Below are 23,598 nucleotides of genomic sequence, written 5' to 3'. Positions count from 1 at the left end.
AAGAATAAACTTGAAGGGTCTGGGAGGTGTCTGATGGCTCTTTCACCATGAGATAAGGTTTTGGCAAAGTAGTTTTCTTTGAGGGATAGCCTAAGTTACATAGAACAGAATGCTTTGTGTGTGTATCGAAATGTTTTCCCGTTTCTTGCAAGAAGCACAAGGCAATTTCTTCCACGCTTCATGATGAGAACTTGTTTGAGCTCTCGCCAAAAAAAAAAAAAAAAAAATCATGAACTGTAGGGAACATCCTAAGACAGGCCTCCTCAGGTAGAGTTTGCAAATCTTAGGCTAGTTCTTATTGCGTCTCCAGCAATTTCTTGATTCCAGTTTACATGTTCCTGGAGATTGCTGGTTCCATTGGCCTCTGCTCTCAGTAAGTGGCAATTCTCCATATTCGGCCGTCTCTTGTTTTGGGGGCATTTCTTTGCCCTATAACCTTAAATATCTCATGGATCTAAGAAGAGGTGTTGCTTTTCAGGTTTTTTAGTTTTTTCATGTTGTGAAGATGAGAATGAACACTCCAAGCTCTTAATGTGTAGGAACAGAAACCATCCATTCACTTGTGTTGCTCTGTATATTTCCTTTACAAGACTATGGCATTTTCAATTATTGATTCTACTGCTAGTGCCCATGTAGGTGGTTTCAAAGTTTTTCTTTTGTGACCAGTGCATCTCAAAGCATTATCATAATAGGATCTCTGCATTTGAATTTATCATTTTCTCAAAATTCCCCACACTGAACAGCTGTTTGTTATCTGAAGAACCTTTTCCATTGGTTACCTTGTTTTGTCATTGCCCTTTTAGGGGCTAGATTAACATTCTACCTAAAACAGGACCTAATGTTAAGACCGCATCACACGGAATGTCACCACATGCATCAAGTGAAGAGAAAAATAATTATTACTCAAAAGTACTTTCTAAGAACAAGGGAAGGGTAAACTCATATAAGTGGCTTCTACACAGAAGAGTAGGGTGGCCTTTTAAGATGTGTAGGGTTAGAGTCTGCAAGTTTTCAACGTTTGACCCTCCTATCTGCTGACACAAAAAGAGACCTATGTAATCATAACTGGTTTACCCATTGTGGGTCAGGCAGTGTGAGCAGGTATCTGAAGTTGATTAAGGGTCTAATACCAAAAATGAGCTCAATGCCTTTACTAAACTTCTCTTCCAAGCTTTGTTGATTGAACTATGTCACATCTCCTTTAAATGAATTTGAATATAAAATAAAAACCATGTAAAAAAACACAAACAACACGTTATAATTAAGTTGTCAAAACCTAAAAAAAAAAAAAAAATTTGAATCCAGTCATCTTTGGGTGTTGGAGAGATCCAGTAGAGTGAGTCAGTATGGTTCCAGAACTGTTCTCATGTTTTAGTGATGTTATTGTTTTGTTATCTCACTTGTTCTCACTGGTGGCACCTTGCCAGTATAGCCTACCCACATGTGGTGAGCATCCTCCCTGGCTGTTAATAAACAGTTCAAAGCCAAGTAGTCATCAGCTACGATGGCTGTAGGGTTTTTCTTCAAAGAAAACACCTGAAGCATTAGCTGTTTGTTACATGTATTTTTACTGTTTTGGACATTTCTATATTGGTATTAATGATGGGCTTGTTGAATGACATTATGTGTGCCCAGTTCAGAACCAGTGACTCCAAGGACAACGAGAGCATGAGCGCAATTAGTAGGAAAACAGCCCATTTGTGTTGGGTGGGTCAGAGGGGTATTGAAAGGGGGTGCTCAAAAATGAAATAGACATACAGGGTACCCAGACTACAAGTAATGTTACATGGAAGACCCAGGTGTGGGATGTGAGGTGGTGGGAGGGTGCACTCTTCCAATACACCAGAGACTGTAGGAGTGCTCATTCCAACAGAAATATCTAGTACAGAAAGGCTCTACTCATAAGGTACTGGTAAGCCTGATGATCAGAACAATGTATGGTAATTGGCCCTAACGACTGGGCACTGAGTGTAAACTGCTGCCTCAAACAGCAGGAGAGCCATTTAAGAGAAAGCAAGGTTTCTCAAAGAAAGCCATTAGGTCAATCTATTAGAGTTATACAAGGTCATGAGAGGTACAAGTTTCACAGATTGCCTTTTTCAAGAGCCTAGTGTTTTCTATTTTGATAAATTAGTTGACAGTATCAATAATTTCTTCTAAGTCTTTGCACTTTGGCTTCAGTGGGGTCATGTATGCTAAGGTAATTTGTATTTGTTTCTGCCATGGTATGAGCATAGCAAGTATCCCAGAAGATGGAGTAAGGGGCCCTAAAAAGTTTATTTGCCATTAGCTGAAGGTATCCCTTCCTTAGTATGAAAAATGTTGATTATATTATTAGCAGCATATTTTTTCCACATTAAGGGCATTAGTCAGTCATGAAGTTAGCCATGGCAGAGGAAGAAACTCCCTTCAATTTTGCCTAGACCTTTAGGTTAGAGGCCTCTGAATGGTTTAGTGTTAGGTGGGCCCACAGAGCCAAGGTTTATAATATCAAGTCTGAACTGCCATATGTCTCTCAGAAATCTGACTCAATTTATCTCCCTGAGCACTGAATCAAGCCTCTGCAGATTGAGGGTTAATATGTATAGTTATGAGCGACCTTGATTTGTACTTGGCTATTGTGAAGCAAGATATTCCGAGTTCACTATGCCAAACTGGATAAGGGATTGATGCTGTCAGTGGGATGAGACAGCTAGATATTGGAACAAGCCAAAGGATCTATAAAAATGTGTAGATGAGTTCAATTCTTGATCACGGAATCCTCTAATGCTAACAAGCCTGGAATTTGACTAACAGATCTGCTGTGTGTCCAATATTTGATCAAGGATGGCCTGTTTGATCTAGGGACAAAATGCAACATCTCTGCAGTGTACTGCATCAGGTGTGGTGGTAGCACACTGTCGCTAAAGTATATCTGGCCACTCATGTGCTCCAAGAGTGGTGAATGTCTAGAAAATGTCTAGTGGTCAGCAGCTACCATGGTTGTAGGGTTTTCCTTCAAGGAAAACATCTGAAGCATTAAGTGTTTGTTAGCAAATCCCTCCTCCTGAACAGATTCCATTAATGTGAAAGAAGCACACTTCCTCCTGTTGTTGGGATATACCAGGGGCACCACTTTTGGCTCTGTGCTGTAAGTACCAGTATTTCTTCAACAAGGAGGCTGGTGGTTAGAAAGCCCGAGGGTCCTGCGTTTACGACCCAAGGCAAAATGGAAAGCAGACTGCAGGGCATCATCAACTCAGTTGTTAACTAAAAAATTTTGTCAGTTGTTAACAGTGGCTACTCAAATTGTATGACACAGGGGCTGAGAAAAACAGTCTCTTGAACGAGAATGCCCTGGGAAATTCATGCCCACCATGGGTGGTTTGAAGACTCCTAGATGCATAAGAGAAAGCTGCTAAAAACTCTATAGTAAAAGGAAGTGAAGAGAAAGACACTAATGGAGTCACTATCACTTCAGCAAATTTTAGAGCCAATTGTTTTTGCATTCAAAGTCAGTCAATTTTTAAGTGCCCTGGTAATAAGAAGACAGATCTGATAAATAAGTGACAGCTGAGATTCCTGTGGCTGAGGAGAATCAGCCAATTATGTGCATTCTGAAAATGATTATCATTCTTTCAGCTCACAGTCCCCTTTAAAATCAATATTAAAATAATTCACATGAAATTAAATTCTTTAATACATTTGCCACACATAAATCTCATTCCAATGGTTTATTAGTGTGGAAAATGAAAAAAAGGTCCTACACCCACCACTCTCCCAAATGAGCTTTCTCAATACAATAAGAAAAATAGAATATATACAATGGACTAAAGATATCCAGGAACTGTCACAAAGCCAGAAGGAAAATCCCAATAAAAACCAAACTTTCTTTTTTCAATGTCCCCTTAACACACAACAAATAGAACATCAAAAAATTGAACCAAATTGCATATGAGAAACACACTTCAATTCACCCATGAATCCCACAGGCTTCAAAATGGAAAAATAAAATACTATTCACTGATTTTTTAAAAAAAGCACTACCTATAATCTTATGTATTATTGTTGAATAATGACTCAGAATTATCTCAGCTCTGGAAACAATTAGTACAAATCCACAGACCATCAATGCACTTTAAGGAGGCTTGATAAAAATGTACTTATAACATTTATAAATAAATCTGATGGTACACATGGATTGATTCACACATCAAGCTTTCTCATGTTACTCACAATCTCTTTTTTGTTTTTCACATGTAAGGCTGTGAATTAATTGAAATCTTTCCTACCCTATTTACATTCAACAGGACTTATCCGGTGAGTCTTTTTATGCCTTAGGGAAGAACTAGGAGAACTGAAGGTTCTCCCACATTCTTCACATGCATATGGTTTCTCTCCAGTGTGACTTCTTTCATGTATTCGAAAACCTTGCTGAGAAAAAAAAGCTTTACCACACTGCTTACATTCATAGGGTTTCTCTCCAGTATGAGCTCTTTTGTGTATTTGTAAGTAACTGTAATCTCTGAAGGCTTTGCCACATTGTTCACATTGATGGGGCTTCTCTCCAGTGTGAGTCATTTCATGCTTGCGTAATGTACAATGAACATAAAATGCTAACCCACATTCCTTACATTGATATGGTCTATTTCCAGTATGTATTTTCATGTGTTCTCGAACACCTGATGGATAAATAAAGGCTTTCCCACATTCCTTACATTTATAAGGTCTATTTCCAGCATGTATTTTTATGTGTGCCTGAAATCCTGAGGGATACATGAAGGCTTTCCCACATTCTTTACATTCATAGGGTTTCTCTCCTGTGTGCAGTCGCTGGTGTATCTTTAAGCTGTGGTCACTGGACAGGGCTCTCCCACATTCCTTGCATTCATAGAGTTTCTCTTCAGCATGGGTTTCTTTGTGTAATTTTAAGGAATAGGAACAAAAAAAGGCTTTTCCACATTTACATTCATAGGGTTTCTCTCCCTTGTGATTTCTTTCATGTAGTTGGAGACTTCGCTGACGACTGAAACTTTTACCACATTGCTTACACTCATAGGGTTTCTCTCCCTTGTGATTTCTTGCATGTATTTGGAAATTCCGATGAGAACTGAAAGCTTTACCACATTTCTCACATTCACAGGGTTTCTCTTCTTTGTGATATCTTTCATGTACTTGGAAGCCTCGATGAGAACTGAAAGTTTTACCACACTGCTTACATTCATAGGATTTATCTTCTGTGTGAGTTGTTTCATGTGCTTGAAAAGTATGATGATATTTAAAGACTTTTCCACATTGTTTACATTCATATGGGTTCTCTCTTTTGTGATACCTTTGATGTACCTGGAAACCTCGATGAGAATTAAAAGCTTTACCACACTGCTTACATTCATAGGCTTTCTCTCCTATGTGAGTCATTTCATGTACTTGAAAATTACGATGATATCTAAAGACTATTCCGCACTGTTTACACTTATAAGGTCCACCTCCAGTGTGCATTGCCATGTGGCTTCGAAAGCCTGTGAACCACATGAAGGCTTTCCCACATTCCTCACATTCGTATTGTTTTTCCCCTGTGTGAATCCTTTCATGTATTTGAAAGGATGTGCGAAAATAGAAACCTTTCCCACATTCCTTACAATTATAGGTTTTCCCTTCAGTGTGCATTCTTTGATGTATTTGAAATGAACCTGAAGAAATGTAAGTTTTCCCACATATGTTACATTGATATGGCTTTTCTCCACATTTCGAATACTCATATGGTTTATGTCCAGTATTACATCTGATGTGCCTATTAAGGGATGAACGATTCACGAAAACTTTTCCACATTCACTGCATTCATGTGGTTTCACTCCAGCATTTTTCTTGTTCAGACTGAGATTTGGGGTAAGGCTGGAATTTTCTCCACGTTGACTTTCTTCTTTATTTTCACAGAGTATTTCCACCATTTGACTTCTGTAAAACATGAGAATATTGTTAATGATTTTTTTCAAAATATTAGGATTTATTGGAAAAGTATAAGTTTTCTGTCTTGTCTGAATTCTCTAAAATTGAACATACGGAATGCTCTCCAGGAAGACTTCACTCTTGCAATGATTAAAACAGTGACATTCGTATATAGGGTTTATTAATGCTGTTTTTCATTTGAATTACTTTTCAAACACTGAACATCTATGTCACACATAAAGTATTCTCTGAAGAATAACTGAATTTGAAGCAGCAGTTATTCATTTTGTTTACTTCTTTTAAAACTTCTTAACATACCAAGATTCTTGTATGAGACACTATTTCCTATTGTGAATCTGACTCACCTTAGTTTTCTCCCCTGGTGTTTGTACTGATCTTCAATGTTATGATCTTCCCATTTTTTACCTAAAATGTAGACCAGAAAAAATTATTCCAAAACATTAGAAGTTCAAAAAACTTGTTAGACTTTATATCTATTGTTAGCTGTGATCATGCCTAGTTTATTTACCAATGTCCTTCTTTTCCACATCCCACATCTTAGAAGAACAATGATGAGCAAAAAATACTTGTTCTTTAATTGAGTGAGTCAAGGAAAGTCATCATCTTTACCTATCGAGTCCAGGTTCCTGAAGATTTCCTGCATTACATCTTTATGCAGTTTCTTCTGTGAAGGATCCAGTAAAGCCCACTCCTCCAGGGTGAAGTTTACAGCCACATCGTCAATGGCCACGGAGTCCTAAAACATCCCAAATATGTTTACAGTAGGTCGGGTGAGACTAATAGCACTAGACACCTATACTCTATAGGAAGGTTACATATAATTCTATCATCTCCAAACATTTACGCTACAACTTGATCATCTGAAACTTACTTTCTTTCCACATTTACCTCTTCATAAATGAACACATGCAAATGATTTATACACTTTTACTGTGATCATGTCATATCTATTTCTAATGGCAGAGTTCAGAGCATATGGAAAAGTGACAGAAATGCTATACAAATAAAACAAATATTATCATTTTAAGACCATCAATACCTTGTGAGAAAAACTTTCATTTCCTTTATTAACCACCTTTTGCAGCTCTCCATGGGTCAAATCTGCATAAAAGTTCAATAAATACAAGCAAAATAAAGAACTGGAAACTTTTCTCTCTATTCCCATCACCAAACATGAGAGTCTAGCAGACCAGTGGAAATCCAATCTTTAATAAGGTCCAGCTAGCCATTATCATTCCTGAAGTATACCAGGCCTTTAGAAGTAGATATACCTGGAGAAACTGAAATATTTGTGTGAAGCATTGTTTTTGCCTTGCATAATATTTATAAGACTCAGTTTCTCTTTTCTTTGTTCAATTTGATGAGCTAAAAGGTTAATTGGAACTTAAGAGTTCAGACACAAGAAAAAGGCATGATGAATCAGACAACAAAATCCTTATGCCGATGTGCCTCTGGGCTGCTTGGAGCCAAATTCTGGTGCATGTATCTACACATAATAACAATTATGCCAGAAGACCTCTTTTAGCAGACACAGAACAATGTACCCTGTACCTTCTTGACTTTGAGGAACAGGTTGAGAATTGCTGATTGCAATTGCATTTAATAAACTCCACAATGATTTGATGGTTAATTTGCCCATGAGTATAACAAACATTGAAGGATTCAGCAATGCTTTCCTTCAAAAGAACATAAAATCTCCATTTTTAAATTGCAAGAGAAAGTGTTTCCCAATCAGCCACCCTAGAGGCCGCACTCTCAAGTTCTCTAATTCCCAAGCTCCCTGATGGAGTAAAGGAGCATGATATCTCAATCCCTCAGAGTATAAATCTCCTACTAATGACACCAGACATGATCAAGAGTGTATGAAGGGTTTATTACTTCCATAATTGAGGTGTCTGTGGAGAAAGCAAGGCAGGCCTCTTCAGAAGTCATGAAATGGCTTGAGAGAGCAAGGAAAGATGCCTGGACTTTTTGTAAAATTGAGGTTAAGGGGTGGGTTAGGGTGAGGGTTCACACACAAGAGTAGAATCTTACATGACTGACTCGCTTGCCACCTCCAGAGGAAGGAACATCAAGGCACTCATCACTTTATGCTGATGTAGGTCAAAGGGAAATGAGAAGAGATGAGACTAAACCTGTCATCTGTCAATCAATGGCTGGAGTCAGAGAATTCCGGTTTCTGGTCTGGCATTTAAATAACTTGGAAGCCATCGTTACCAACCTCATATAAGAAGTGAAAAAACTTGGAAAGGAAAAAAATGGTGTAGATGACAGAGGCTCTGTTCATCCCTCTGATGACCAAATCAAAGTTGTGACAGAAACAAGGAGCAGCAACATGGAAAAATTGCCAGGGATCTTGATGAACAAGCCATACAACTAAAGAGAAATCCAAGAAATCACCTTGCAACGGCAGAAGGTAGAATGGGATGAGGACGCGGGGCTGCCCGGTCTCGAGAGGCTGAGTGAGATGGAGGCTGCAGCAGCGGCAGACGCCTCTTAAAGCAGTGTGTCCTTGAGTGGATTTTTGCAGTGACGGGTTTGCTCGCTCTGAGCACAAGTGCTGATTTGGCTGTGCACAGGGGGCATCAGGACTTACAGAGAGACATTGTCAGAGTGAGGGCTGAGGTGAGACTTGCTCTGTACAGAAGTGCCTGCGGTATCCATTGTTCCCTGCTGAGTCCTGCCAGTGTGCAGACACAGTGCCGCCATAGCTATGATGTCATCAAACTGGATAACAGAGGTCGATCTGCCCAAAAGATTCCCTGAAACCCTGCCTCCCCCAACACGTGGCCCCACCTAGCCATATCCAGGTGTAGCCACAGTCAGTCAGGTGCTCCTTGCTGAGCAGCACCTAGACTCATACTGGAGGCAGCTGGCCTCGGTTTCTGGTGCGGCCTTTTGAGGCAACTATAAGCACAGCATCTGTAGATTGCTTGCTAAATCTTAAAAGGTGGCCCTGGAGGGGCACAGACTTGGGCTAAGTTTGGCCTGAAGCTGAACCCCTCTCAGGACTGTGCCACTGGACACCTACTTCACAAATCCACACTAATAAGACAGGGAGACTTAGGAGCTTTGCTTAGTACATAGAAACAGACATAGAAAGGCAGCCAAAATGGGAAGACAAAGAAGCAGAAACCATATGACAGAACAGAACAGAGATCCAGATACAATGGAGTCAAGTAATCTAACAGATGCAGAGTTCAAACACTGGTTATAAAGATGTTCAATGAACTTTTGGGATGTGTAGATAAATTCAGTGAGAACTCCAACAAAGAGATAAAAAAACATAAAAATGGAAGTGGATCTTATAAAAGGGAACCAATCTGAAATGAAGAACACATTATCTGAGATGAGAAGTATATTAAATGGAATAAAAAAAGAAATAAACAAAGTGAATAAAGAAAAGGATCAAATGCCCTATCTAGAGAATGGGAAAGCCAAGGACATGCAAGCAGAATGGCAAGAGATAAGATGCCAAGACTATAAAAATAATTTAAGGAGCAAACTTAAGGGTCCAGTTATCTGTCTGATCAGCGTTAACTGAAGAAAATCAGGATGTCGAATAGCTGTTTGAAGAAATAATGATGGAAAACTTCCCTAACCTGCTGAAGGAAATGGACATACAACCCCAAGAAGCTCAGAGAATTCCAAAAATCAGGGATCCAAAGAGGCCCACACCAAGACACATCATAATCAAAATGCCAAAGTTTAAATACAAACAAAACAAAACAAAACAAAACATTAAAAGCAGCAAGAGAAAAACAGATAATTACTTTTAAGGGAACACCCAATAAGACTGGCAACTGATTTCTCAAAAGACACTATGCAGGACAGGAGGACTTGGCAAAATATATTCAACGTGATGAAGACCCAGGATCTACAACCAAGAATACTTTATCCAGCAAAACTATCATTTAGAGTTGAAGGACAGATATAGAGCTTCCCAGACAAAAATAAGCTAAAGGAATTTATCATCACCAACCCAGTATAACAGGAAATGTTGGAGGGACTTCTTTAAGAAGAAGAAAATACAAAAGACTCACTTCAAATTAAAAGACACACACAGACTAAAACAAAGGGGATGGAAAAAGATGTTGCTTTAATGGACCTAGAAGGTATTTAAGTCAGACAGAAAGATAAACACTATATGATTTTACTTACATGTGGAATCTAAGGAATAAAAATAAGAAACTAATTAAAAACAGATGCACCAATATAGCGGACAATTTGGTGACAGACAGAGGGGAGGAGGGCTTGGGGGGCTGGGAGAATGGGGTGAAGGGTTAAAGAAGTACAAATTAGTAGCTGATGGATGGTCACGGGTTAGGGAGCATGGCATAGGGAATGCAGTTAGCATTAATAAATTGGCTAGGTGGAGGGTCAGGGGCGGGAGAGAGCAATTGGGGGGATCATTTTATGAACTATATAGATGGCTAACCAATATACTGTATACTTGAAACTAATTAAACAAACTTTTTAAAAAAGTGAAAAAACTTGAAATGAACAACTCTTCTTAGATCCATCAGAGCATTGAGGTCACAATGAAACCACTCTCTTCAACATTATAAAGGAGAAAATAAAACAATTTAACTATGGGCAGTGAACACTCAGTGCAATATATATATATGTCTTACTGTTGAATTGTACACCTGAAACTTATTGGATTTCGTTAACTGATGTCACCATAATAAAAATAAATTTTAAGAAATTTAAAAAAAATTTTAAAAAGTAAGAAAGAAAAGAAAACAGCATTTTAAAATTGCCCCAAATATTCTGTTCTTAACAAGACCTGTACTGAAAAGTCTATTTCACCAAAGGCTAATGTAAAGACAAAAAAGAACACACTTCACAGAACACAATATTTGTAGGGCAATGAGCGACATGGGAATACACACAATGGGACTATCTTAAGGAAAAGATAGAAAGGAACAGAAGAAAGAAGGTAAGGAGTAATCACTCAGATTTTCCTAAAATTAATTATAGACAGCAAACTGTAAAAGCAAGAAGCTTAAAGACCACTAAACATAGAAAATACCAGAAATGCACACCAACTATATTATGTTCAAACTAGTAAAAAAATCAAAGATCAACTATATTGAAAAAGACCAGAGGAGAAAACACACTTTAGTTATAAAGAAAAAAGATCAGACTTCTCGGAAACCATGCGAGCAAGGAGAGTGGAGTAAAATGTTTAAAGTGTGAAAGAAAAAAACAAAACCACTCTCCTAGTTTAGAAAACCAAAACCTGGATCCCTTGAAAAATAATTTAATAAAATTGATAAACATCTAGTCAATAGAATTGAGAAAAGTGGGAATGTAGAAATTTCTAAGATCAGAAGTGAAAGAAGGGCAAACGAACAAGAAAAAGGGATTTTATAGAAGGTAACACCCATTTATTATAATACTCTAGTAATGGAGGGGAACTCTTTCTTCTTGAGAAAGAATGTCATGACACCTGTAGCTAACTAACGTCATACTTGATGAGAAACTGGATGCTTTTCTGGTAAGAAGGGGAAGGTTTCCTTTCAGTGCTCCCATTTGACAGTGTACTAGAAGCCCTAGCCATGTATCAAGAAACGGACATAAAAGGTACAACAGATTGGAAAACAAGAAATAAAAATGTCTTTGTTCCAAATGACATAACTGTCTATGTAAAACATCTGAAAAAACCCACAATAACAGCACTAATACCTGGAATTAACAAGAGTATGTCCAGGTTGAAGGATACACAAGCCAGCTGGTTCTCTAAAGACCCACACAAATATAGTGAACTGATCTTTGACAAATGAGTAAAAGGCAGTTATGAGAAGTCTTTTAAACAAACTGTTAGAAATAATAGATATCTACATACAACACACACACACGCAAAACAAATGTAGAGACACAGGACAAACTTTGCACAAAAATTAACTCAAAATAGATCATACATCTAAATGTGAAGTGCAAAAGTTAAAAAACAAATTCCTAGAAGGTAACATGAAAAAATATAAGTGACCTTGGGTTAAGCAATAAATTTTTAGATGAGACATCAAAAAAAAAAAAAATCCATGGAGAGAAAAAATTGGTTTCATTTCATTAAAATGAAAAACTCTTGTGCTGGGGAAGCATTAGGAGAATGAGAAGACAAGTCAAGGAGTAACAGAAAATCTTTTGTAAAACACTTATCTGATAAATGACTGATATCCAAAATATTAAAAAAAAACTCTTAAAACTGAACAATGAGAAGATGAATAAGCCAATTAAAAATGGGCAAAAGATCAGAACAGACTCCTCATCAAAGAAAAATACAGATGGGAAATAATATGAAAACATGCCCAACATGTCATTGGAAAATTACAAACAGGATAACGAGATATCACCACATACTTATTAAATGCTGAAAAGTCAACTTTCAGAACTCCAGATACTGGTGAAGAAATGAAGCTGCAGGCAATCCTCATTTCTTACTGGTGGGAACAGAATGTGGCATGTCTACAATGGAGACAGGAATTTTCTGTCAATACTAAATGTACTCTTACTGCATATAGTAAGATCCAGCAATCACTCTCCTTGGTATAGACCTAAATGAGTTGGAACTTTATACTTAACACAAAAACCTACTTGTGAATGTTTGTAGGTACTTTATTCATAATTGGCAAAAGTTTGAGTTAAGCAAGATGTCCTTCAAGAGTTGAAGGATAAACAATCGGTGGTAAATCCACGCCGTGAAATACTATTCATTGACAGCAAGGAACGAGCTATAAGGCATGAAAACATATGGGAAGACTTTAAAAGAATATTACTAAATGAAAGACACCAAACTCACAAAGCTATACACTGTATGATTCCAAGTATACCACATTCTGGAAAAGACAAAACTATGAGCCAATAAAAAGGTCTCTGGCTGTGAAGGATTTGAGGTTGGAGGGAGAGATGATGAAACGATAGGAGGGGCATAAGGGATTTTTAAGGAAGGGAAACTGTATGACACAGAAATGGAGAGTACATGTCATTAAACATCTGCCCAAACCCAATGTTCCTATAACACAAAAGTCAATGCCAGTGTAAACTGTGCCCTTTAATGTATCAATATTGGCTCAGCAATTGTCACAAATGTACCCCGGTCATACAAGATGTAAAAAATTGTGCAAACTATGTGGATGCACAGGGGTTATGTACAACCTCTGTACTCTCTGATCATCTTTTCTGCAAACCTAATTGCTCTTTAAAAAACTGAAGTGTAGTATGAAAAAAAAGATGAAGACAGATTTATTACAATTCACCTTGATGCTATGACTGAAATTGGGCAATTTTCATTCAACTGGTCTGAACTTATTTCAATAAGGCAGCATGGTGCTCTTATGAGCCTGAGACCAGTACAGGAGGTGAAGCTTCCATGGAATGCCTCGTGGGAGAGCGGGGTGCTCTGTATTCTGAGAAGTGCTCTGCTTACTATCAGTAGAGTCTAGAAACCAATGTGGATGAGGAGTTGTCCTGGTGAGTCCTGGTATTGTAGAGATGAGTATTACTCTGATTTATTATTTGGAGTATCTCCAAGTCGAGAGACTGCTATGGTTCTTTTATCACAAAGAGGCAACTCTTAGATAATCGTCCAAACATTTGTGAACATGTGCAGATGAGGCCAATTTCTGGCCAGCAGTAAGATGACTGCTGATGTCTGGGGAGCTGTATGACCCTTGGGATCGGTCCTTGATCATGAATGTCCCAAAGAAGGGATGAAGAGCCGCAGCTCTCCACTGTGCTCCCCCATGTATGAGCGTGTGCTGTCTTCCTGAGGGTCTGCCCTCTCCAGGGCTGGGCGCTCACCGATTCCCTCCTTCTGGGGGAGTGGTAACCTCCTCCAATACCATAGTATCTTCCAATGGACTGAATAAAGAAGGGGCCACCTTCTTACAGGTGGCATAAGCCAGACGCCAAGGTTTCGTTCCATCTTGTTACCTGGAGGTGTTAGTAAGCGTACTGACCTGGTGGGTGGCTCAGCAGATCACATGCTCAGTGCTCACAAGAGCTTCTATTTTCAAGAGAGCTCAGTCGGTGATCATAACTGTAGCTCTAATGGCATACAGGATGGGGGCCAGCACAGATTCTTGCATCAGAAGACTATGGACAACTTAAGATCATCATGTGTAATTCAGAGAAATTAAGAAGATCATTACATTTACGATTGCATCAAAAAGAATAAACTACCTAGGAATAAATTTAACCAAGGAGGTGAAAGACCTATATTCTGAAAAATATAAAACATTGAAGAAAGAAAGTGAAGATGAAACAAATTAATGGAAGGATATACTATGCTCGTGGATTGGAATAATCAATATCATTAAAATGTCCATACTACCCAAAGCAATCTATAGATTCAATACAATCCTTATCAAGATACCAATGGCATTTTTCACAGAAGTAGAACAAATAATTCTAAAATTTATATGGAACCATGAAAGACCCTGAATGATCAAAGTGATCTTGAGAAAGAACAAAGTTGGAAGTATCACTCTACCTGATATCAAACTATACTACAAGATTATAGTAATTAAAACAGCCTAGTACTAAAAAAAAAAAAAAAAAAAAAAAAGACACTTAGATCAATGAAATGGAACAGGGAGCCCCAAAAGAAAAACCCACACTCAGCATCATGGTGACATGAAAAACATCCAGGGTTCTCCCCTTTAAGTTACAACAGGTTGGACAGCTGAAGGATTCAGTGAAGGATTCCCTGCTAAACACAGAAACACAACTGAGAGATCTTTGCATTGAGGAATCTGAATGTGGGCTCATGAGAACAAGCAGGGGAGGCTGCACAGGGGAATAATAGAACAGGCGCCGCAGATGCAGTCTGGGACTTGCTGGGGCCTTAGAGGATGCAGGCACAGTGAAGGGTTGGGGCAGACACAAGGGGCGGAGGCAGCATTCCAGCCTGAGTGGCTGGTAAACACTGAGGTTGATTCCACGATCAGGGGCAGAGAAATGGTGCAAAGAGTGGCAGCAGTGGCCCAGCTGCCATCACCAGGCAAAGAAAGCCACAGATGCTGGAATTTGGCTCCCCTTCACCCTCCTGTGCCCCTCCCCTCCCCCAAACATTACAACCCTCCCTTGGCAGATTGCAAAGAAGAAGAAACATTCCAGCCTAAAGTGGTCTGAACTTATTGCAGTTGAACTCACTGCAGTTGAATTCACTGGAACAAACACACCCACAGACATGCAAACCAGCTTCCCCTGCCCACCTCTCCGCCACCCGTTGTGGCAGATCCTGGTAGAGTCAGCTGTGACACATTACACAGTGCAGCATGGCTGGCAGCTTCTGGATGCAGGAAGTTAGTGCTGGGAACACACAGGCTATAACCCCATTGTCTGCCACATCCCATCATAGAAGTAGTGTCCTGAGACAGTAAAGAGGACACCCACCTCTCAAGGGAATATGGGACATTTTCCACTGCTGAGATGGCTGAGGTGACACTGCGCCACAGATACAGTGTTAAGAGAAAATAGAAACTTGCCCTATAGCACCGCCTACTGGAAAACAAACAAAAGTCCTCAGCTTATCAACATGCTAAACAGTTAAAATAGACAAGTACTTAAAAAACATTTTATTCCATCAATGCCCAGGCAGAGAAATAATCCATCAAGTATCATGAATTACCAAAGTAACAAGGTAGTTCAGAAAGAAAATGAAAACTCTCAAGAAAATAAACTTAGTCATGGCATATTGTGATTTAAATGATAGAGAATTCAAGATTGCGATTTTGAAAAAAACTCAACGAGATACAAAAAATTCAGTCAGTTCAATGAGCTCAGGAATAAAAATCAATGAGCAAAAGGACTACCTTACCAAAGAGATGAAACTATAAGAATGAGTATACCAGAAGGAAAAGAGAGGGAAAAGAGAACAAAGAGCCTATTAAAAAAAAAAAATCAGTGAGAACTTACCAAACCTATAGAAAGAGCTGGACGCTTGAATCTAAGAAGGTAACAGAACACCTAATTATCTCAATGCAAACAGAGCTTTTCTATAAGGCACACTGTATTAAAGCTGTCAAAAGTTAATGATAAAGAAAGAATTCTCAAGGCAACCAGGGAAAAGACTGGAACCTATAAAGCAAACCCCATTAGACCATCAGGGAGTTTTTCATTTGAGAGGAATCAAATATTCAAACTATTGAAAGAGAAATCACAAGCCAAGAATGATATATCCAGCAAAGTTATCTTTTACATATGAAGGAGAAACAAAGACTTTTCCAGACAAACAGAAGCTGAGGAATTTACCACCACAAGACCCGCATTACAAATGCTGAAAGGAGCTCTTCTAGCTGAAACAAAAAGACAAAACAATACAAAACTGTAAGCAAGATGACAGACGAATGGAAGCAGAAAATGGCAACTCACAGTCAGAATAGGGTATTAAACATTTAAATATAACAAAATTTAAGAGAGTGAAATCATTTAAAAAGACAATAGCTACTACGAATTGGAAATGAACACAGCAGAAAAAGGAATAATTTGTGAGAACAAAAACAAAAGGGGAGTGGGAAAAGCACTGAACTTACACAGGTGAATGGAGATAAAAGATTACTTTACATATGAAACTTTTTTTGTATAAACACAAAATGAAAATCTAGAACTGAGACCCATAACATAAAGAGAAAATGAGGGAAAAAATCATAGAATACCACTAATAACACCAATAGGCCAATTCTTACTATGTTGAAATAAAAAATGTCACATTGTTTTACCATTCAGACAATGCTGCCTGATGACAGTGATAGATCATAAAAAGATCAACATAATAAATTCATACAACTCAACATTAAGAAAACAAGTAATGGAATTTAAAAATGGACAAAGGACTCAAATACCTGTTTCCAAAGAGGACACATGGATGACCAGCAGACACGTGAAAAGACGCTCAGGGAAATGCAAATCAAAACCACAAGGAGATAACACCTGTCAGAATGGCTATTATCAAAAAGACAACAATGAATAAATGTTGGGGAGGATGTAGAGAAACAGGAACCCTGCATCGCTGGTGGCGTTGTAAATTGGTGCAGCTACTATGGAAAAAAGTATGAAGATGCCTCAAAAAGTTAAAAATAGAACTACTTTATGACCCAGAAATTCCACTTCTGGCTATTTATCCGAAGAAATCCAAAACACTAAGTCAAAAAGATATATGCACTCTTATGTTCACTGTAGTGATATTTACAAAAGCCAAGATATGGAAACAACCTCAATGTCTAACAATGGATGACCGGATAAAGGAGAGGTGGTACGTATATACAATGGAACACTGGAATGTTATTCAGCCATAAGGACATCTTGCCATTTGCAACAACGTGGATTTGGAGGGTATTATGCTAAGTGAAGCAAGTCAGAAAAGGAAAAATACCATATGATTTTGCTTATATGTGAAATCTAAAAAACAAGATAAATGAACAAACAAAACAAAACAGAAACAGACTCATAAATCCTGATGGGTGCCAGATGGGAGGGGGCTGGGCAAAAAACGTGAAAGGGATTAAGAAGTACAAACTTCCAGTTATATAGTTTTTGGCTGTAAATGACAGAGAATATAGTCAATAATATTGTGATAACTATGTATGGTGCCAGGTGGGTCCTAGACTTATTGTGGGGATGACTTTGTAAGGTATATAAATGTCCAAGCACTATGTAGTACACCTGACACAAATATAAAATTGAAAAATAAAAATTTTTAAAAAGCACTAGAGGAAAAGGGAGGGGTGAGGTTTGTTAAAGAGAAAATCAGGCCCCAAAATGCCATCATTTGTGCTAAAAGCCCATGATACCAAACCTCGTTTAATATCTGATCTAACTGCAGTTTCAGCCTCTCCCAGAAATGGTCTAGAATTTCCTGGTCAAGCACAGATAAGGCAATCAGTCACTGAGGCCATCTCCAGGACAAAAAGAAAGAAGAAAAACACCCTTCCACCACCCCTCAAAAAGCGATGTCCCAGCCCCCCAAATAATCCTTTTTTCTTTTGTTAATAGTTCCCTTGCCTCACCCTTCTTCCTAAAACCCTTATGTGCCCTTAGGTGCTAGATGAGATGAAGACCAACTCATCGATAATTAAAGCCACTTATATCTGTAGATGAAAAAGGGGCCACACACTAAAACTGACAAGCTCAGCATGGCAGGCCGTACAAACTTAGAGACGGAAAGTAAGCACAGGGGATGGTCTGAATATAAAAATTCCTAAAAGCAGGTCATGGCGGGTAGTCACACACTGGGTCTGTAGCTTTCTTAACAAAGGTCAATCCTTACCTTGTGAGTCCATCTATTCTCTTTTTGCATCTAAAAGACCCTCGGAATGTCAGAGTAATTCCTTTTTTCCAGACCTCTTGGGGCACAGCCCATGGCACTAGAGCAGAACCTCTCATGGTCATCTAGTTCCCCCTACACTTTCTCTTCGTTCTATAAATGTTAATTGTTAACTATCCTGAACCCACCAATGTAAAAGAAGCTGTGTCTTGCCATTTTTTTTTTAATCCAGGCCCAGACATGGCCCTGCTTTGCTTTCTCCTGCCTCCCTAATCTACTACCAGGGATTTCACGCAACCCTCCAAAACTGCCAAAACTGCCGTTCTCAGGAGCATTTTCTCAATCCGTTGAGATTTTGCTTCCAGGCTATTGTCGGTTTGGCTCAAATAAACTCATTAAAATTCTCTACAGGTTTGGATGCTTCTTACTTCCACAGACCTTCGAATTTACTTGGTTGAATTTTGTTTATCAGGTGTTATGTTTTCGGCCGTCGAACATCAAATATGTGGACCCCAAATACTACAAGACCAAATATTAGTAAGAAAACTATGCATCCACACTGGCTTGTTTTTATGTAAAGAAACACTAACAAGATGATGAAAAAGTGATCGAATTTGGTTGTTTGAGGGTGGATGAAGAGCAGAGTGGAGTAGGGAGTATTTGTAAATTAGTTTTCTATCTTAAGAATGGTTTTAACCTTCCTAAGCATTATTTATTTAAAATAAATGTGGAAATTTATGTACACCACATTTTCCTATGCTTAACCATGACTTTAACTTTTACTTTAGAAAAATTTAATTTTAACTTTTCTATAGAGGAAACCACTCCGCTTTAACCCTTTAAACGGTAACAGACGTAAGTGCAAACCATAAAAATTTACAAATTCCTTTCTAGCTAAAATGACAAGGGGCTTATACTCTGTCCCTCACTACATTTCACACGGGGGATATTTTCAGGAAGGAGTAGCACATAATAATGCAGTAGGAGTTTGTGATTAAGCCATTAAATGCATTAGGAATTGGAGAGATTTCCACAAGCCTTGAGGTGTTTTCCTCATATCAGTTAAAATAGGTAATCATTTTCCTTAGGAATAGTATACTCTTTTAAATGTCCAAGTTCTCTAGAAACAAGGACTCACAAACACTGACCTAAAAATGAAAAGGCAGTCGAGACCTTAAGTACACCCATTTCACATCTTGATATTCTTCTGCCCAAAATAAACCAAAAATTATATTTGAGTCCACAATTATCTTGCCTTACTATCATGGTATCTCTTATTCAACTACATATTAAAAGCCCATGTGTTCATGGAAACTAGAATTAAAGGGCTACAATATTCAAGGAGAAAGGAATTCAATGGAAAAAAAAAAGCCCACAAATATTGGAATGAAAACAGATATGCAGCCTGCTTACCTCTGATTGAGAAAAAAACCCATACTCAGAAAGTTGAACATATTCCAAACTTAGGTTCTAGACAGCCCCGGTTGAGATTGAACCTCTGGAGTGGGTCAGTCCTTGGGGAAGGAGAGTGCTACACCTGAGCAGCCCTAAGAATGAACTCTGGGAGCTCCATACCCACCCACCTGCTCCTGTGAGCATGGAAGCGCTCCCTCCCCCAGGCTTCCATGCTCACAGTGAGGAAACAGCCTGCTTCAGTTTGAGTTCTGACCCCAATGAACTCCCCAATTCATAAACCCTTTGTCCACAAGACAGAACCCCCGATTCTCAATGTGCACGAATTACACTGAGCACACCTACACTGTGGATGCAAAACTCAAACACAAAGCCTAAAAATATCTAGACTTTAAGACAACCTCTGAAAGGGTGTCACCTCGCTTTCCCTTCTTGTGCACGTGCACCCCTGGGTTTCCAGGGCTGCGGCTTCTCCGTGTAAAGCCTCCTCCATGGTGGGTGTGAACAGGTAGGACACCTGCAGGGCGAGGCTCCCCAGGGAGAACCGCTGGGCCTTCAAGTGCTTCCCTTTGCAGGTCAAGGTGGCCTTGGCTTGGGCCACTGACCTCAGGCCTCTGCTGCTCACTGGAGAAGCCACCACTGACGTTTAAATGACATAAACTTAATGTTTGAACAGTTCAGCAAAATCACTCAAACTCAGTAATAATGTGGAAAGGGGGAAAAGAAAACTGTAACTGCTTTTATTGGTTCAACCAGGAAAGCTCAAGTATCTGTTCCAGTCAGAATACAGGGTGTCAGTCAGTTACTATTTCTGAGGCAAGACATTGTTTTGTAATAATTAATCACACTTCAATAAGTCTAAGCTCTGGAATTTCATTTAAAAGCACCCAAAAGTACAGACCTCAGAAGCTTGCTACCCATGCTGAAGGGAAGAGAATTATGAAACCAGAATTCTTAACAAATAGATTGGTAATACTGGAACTTTTCCCCCCTGAAATTCCTCACTCCGTTAACTCTTTGGCAATATTTTACACTGTCTTTCAAGCTGTACTGATTAAATAATTTCACCCCTATGGAAAAATGGAAACTGAAATCAATAAATCTTTCTGGAGTGACAAACCTGGGGAGGGGTACTGCTGACACGAAAGAACACCCAGAGAGTTTCCAAGAGGACCTCCCACCCAAGGGACTTCCCAGAGGGCATCTGTGCCCAGAGGAGGTCCTGGGGGAGGGGACGGGGATTTCATACAACGTCTTCCAGGTGTCATTCTCCGCTTTCCTCTCACGTACAATATTCACAGACAAAAAAATATTTTTAAAATATAGCTATTCGTGGCTATGTGAAAAAAATAAACAAGTAAAATACTGGGGTTGTTTGGGATGCACCACGGATGACAGGCAGTGGGTAATAATGTCGTGATTTAGAGGGGAAGTGCCATTTGGGAATGCGGAGAGGGATCTGGAAATATCGGAATTTACTGCCGGCCCCAGGAAGAGCTAGGGTCATGGTTTTGACCTCCTGCTCCCTCAACATTTGGAAAACTCAGGGAAATACATGTGCCACTGTGGAGAAAGGAGGGACTGGGGACGCCACACACCACTGATCCTCCCACACACAAACTCCCGAGTCAGAGTCACGACTGTCCCCTGATGACCTTCCTCGTGGTCGCCACACCATCTGGGGACGCGGAGCTGCGGGGGCAGAGCTGCCCAGAGAGGCTCCCTGCCGGGGCCGAAGTCGCCGCGCGCAGTGACGTGACAGGGCGCCCGGGGTCGCGCTGCGGGCCCAGCCCCCACGCTGCGAGCCCCTGATCGCCGACTAGGCACCCGGCCCCGCACACTCACCATTTCTAGCTTTCCTGGGTCTTGCCAAGTCCTGCCTAAGATTCCCACGACCAGTGCAGATCACACCGCGCGACAACAGCTGCAGCAGAGACACTAACGACCGGTAAGGGCAGGTGACTGGCGATTTAGAGCGTTGCCAAACGGAGCAGGAACTTCCGAGCGAAAGTGGGCGTCGCCCCACCTACCCACCCCTGCGATTGGACAGTTCTGAAGGCCACGCCCTCTCATGCCTGAGTGACAAGCGCCAGGAGGCCCTGAGGCTCAGCAGAGAGAGCTTGAGTTAGAGCCGCTGGATTCTGCCCCCCTCCCCCAACATTTGCTTTTCAACAGAACTTTTTTCTGGCCTGGAGCTGCCTTCTTTGTCTTTTTCCTCAGCTTCTTCGAAAGGCCTGGTCACAGGTATGCACAGCATATTCCGGATTCGGTTTCCCCATGAAGGCAGTATAGGCAAGAGGATGGGCCAAGCCAGGCCACCCTGGAACAAGAGGGTCCTACCCTTGTGAGGCAGCCGTCCTTAACCTTTCTGGCACCAGGGACTGGTGCTCCTAATGAGAATCTAATGCCTGATGATCACAGGCGGAGCTGAGGCGGTGATGCTGGCGCTAGAGAGTGGCTGTAACTACAGATGAAGCTTCCCTGGCTTGCCTACTGCTCACCTCCTGCTGTGTGGCTCCGTCCCTAACAGGCCACAGACCGGTACCGGTCCTCGGCCCAGGGCGGGTTGAGGACCCCTGTTGTAAGGGGTCAAGGATTTGGCATTTAAGACTGTGACCTCAGTCATGGAACTGTGATCTTTGTTTAGAAACACAGACACTTAAATGTGACTGCACCATCTTTAAATAGAGTCAGGCTGCATTTCTATCTTTGATGCTTCGGGCCTTCCACCCACCCCTGCCCCCACCCTCTCTCATTTGATCCTTAAAAGAAACCCAGAGCACTTGGCTCTGGTGGGAAGATGGAGCCCTGCAGCTCCGGCCGAGGCTCAGGGACTCTTCTCAGTCTAACCACAGGGGATGAGATGTGTTCATTACATTTTCAGGTGTACGTTTAACTCTAAAGGAAATTTATTTTAGGTTAATTTCTCTGTGTCCCTAGAAAACTTGGAAATGTAAATGATTTACTATCCTTAAGGTTGAATTCCTATTTTCACTGATGTAAGCAAAACTATAAATCATTATGTAATTTTGGGATGCGCTTGGAAACCTCTCTCTCCCAACTTTATTGAGGTATAATTGACTAATAAAATTGTATTTAGAGATTACAACATGATGATTTGATATACTGCATTTTATAATGTAGCTATCACTCTCAGTCTTACCATCTTCCTCCTTCAATCCCCAGCCCTAGACAATCACTAATCCACTTTTAGTCTCTACAGATTTTCTTAGTTCGGTCTTTCATATGCCTGGCATTGTATAATATATGGTTGTGGGCCCCAGGCTTGGTAGGTCCCAGGTCTGGCTGTGATCCAGGCTCGTGGCTAGGAATAGGACCCCGAATTTAGAATGTTACAATAGTGTAGTAGTGAAGAGGAATTTTCACTCAAAAGGCTAACTTTATAATCAGCTCTTTGTTCTGCTTCTGTAGATATGCTTGCTGCATAGGCTGTAGGGCAGGGTGACCTCAAAATTAACTAAAGACTCATCCTCCCTTTTGCTTGTTCTAAAAAATGTAACTGCTTGTAACCCATAGCAACTCCCGGGCTTTGTAACCATCTGAGGGCAAATTAACCAATCAGCCTATGCCGAATAAGCCCTATATAAGCAAAGTTGCAACTGAGCTCCTGGGGCCAAGATCTTCAGAGCGCTAGCTCCTCTGGGACTGCCGGTGTAATAAACCCGAGTTTTCCAACTCTCTGAGTGCTCCTTTGGTTTCTTGCTGGTCTGATTTTTGCAATATTTCTGCAACAGTAGGGCACCTGCGCCCAACATAGGTAAGTATGATTCACCTGATTGTATCAAGCATGTGTGGCAGAATGCTATATACAAAGCCCATGCAGTCCCCTAACGGAGCAGAAGCGCGCTCCCTACAATAAAGTTGGTGCCTGCTGTTTCATTCTTGTGTCAGTCCCTCGTGCGTTCTTTCAACTGGGCATCTCACCACCAAAAACCTCCCTACTCGA

At 40.1% G+C, this 23,598-nt stretch overlaps 1 protein-coding gene across 2 annotated transcripts; it reads right to left on the bottom strand.

Moving 5' to 3' along the window:
- Positions 1–257: 257 nt before the first annotated feature.
- Positions 258–21,656, bottom strand: LOC120610812 (zinc finger protein 709-like). 2 transcript variants are annotated; one of them, XR_005655006.1, is made up of 5 exons: positions 21,477–21,656; positions 6,557–6,683; positions 6,292–6,352; positions 4,218–5,935; positions 258–2,943 (listed from the first exon to the last, which is right to left on the bottom strand). XR_005655006.1 is itself a non-coding variant. In XM_039873114.1 (4 exons), exons 1-4 carry the CDS (start codon positions 21,477–21,479, stop codon positions 4,273–4,275), a joined length of 1,854 nt encoding a protein of 617 aa, XP_039729048.1. In that variant the 5' UTR covers positions 21,480–21,656; the 3' UTR covers positions 3,699–4,272. The 2 variants fall into 2 exon arrangements, 1 of the variants encoding a protein (XP_039729048.1); XM_039873114.1 differs by lacking the exon at positions 258–2,943 and having other exon boundaries at positions 3,699–5,935.
- Between the last annotated feature and the right edge of the window lie 1,942 nt (positions 21,657–23,598).

This window comes from Pteropus medius, unplaced genomic scaffold, assembly GCF_902729225.1.
Source record: "Pteropus medius unplaced genomic scaffold, Ma_sr-lr_union100, whole genome shotgun sequence".
NCBI classification, from domain to species: domain Eukaryota; kingdom Metazoa; phylum Chordata; class Mammalia; order Chiroptera; family Pteropodidae; genus Pteropus; species Pteropus medius.
The sequence above is the reverse complement of the archived record's forward strand: the minus strand, read 5'-3'. Positions and strand labels throughout refer to the sequence as shown.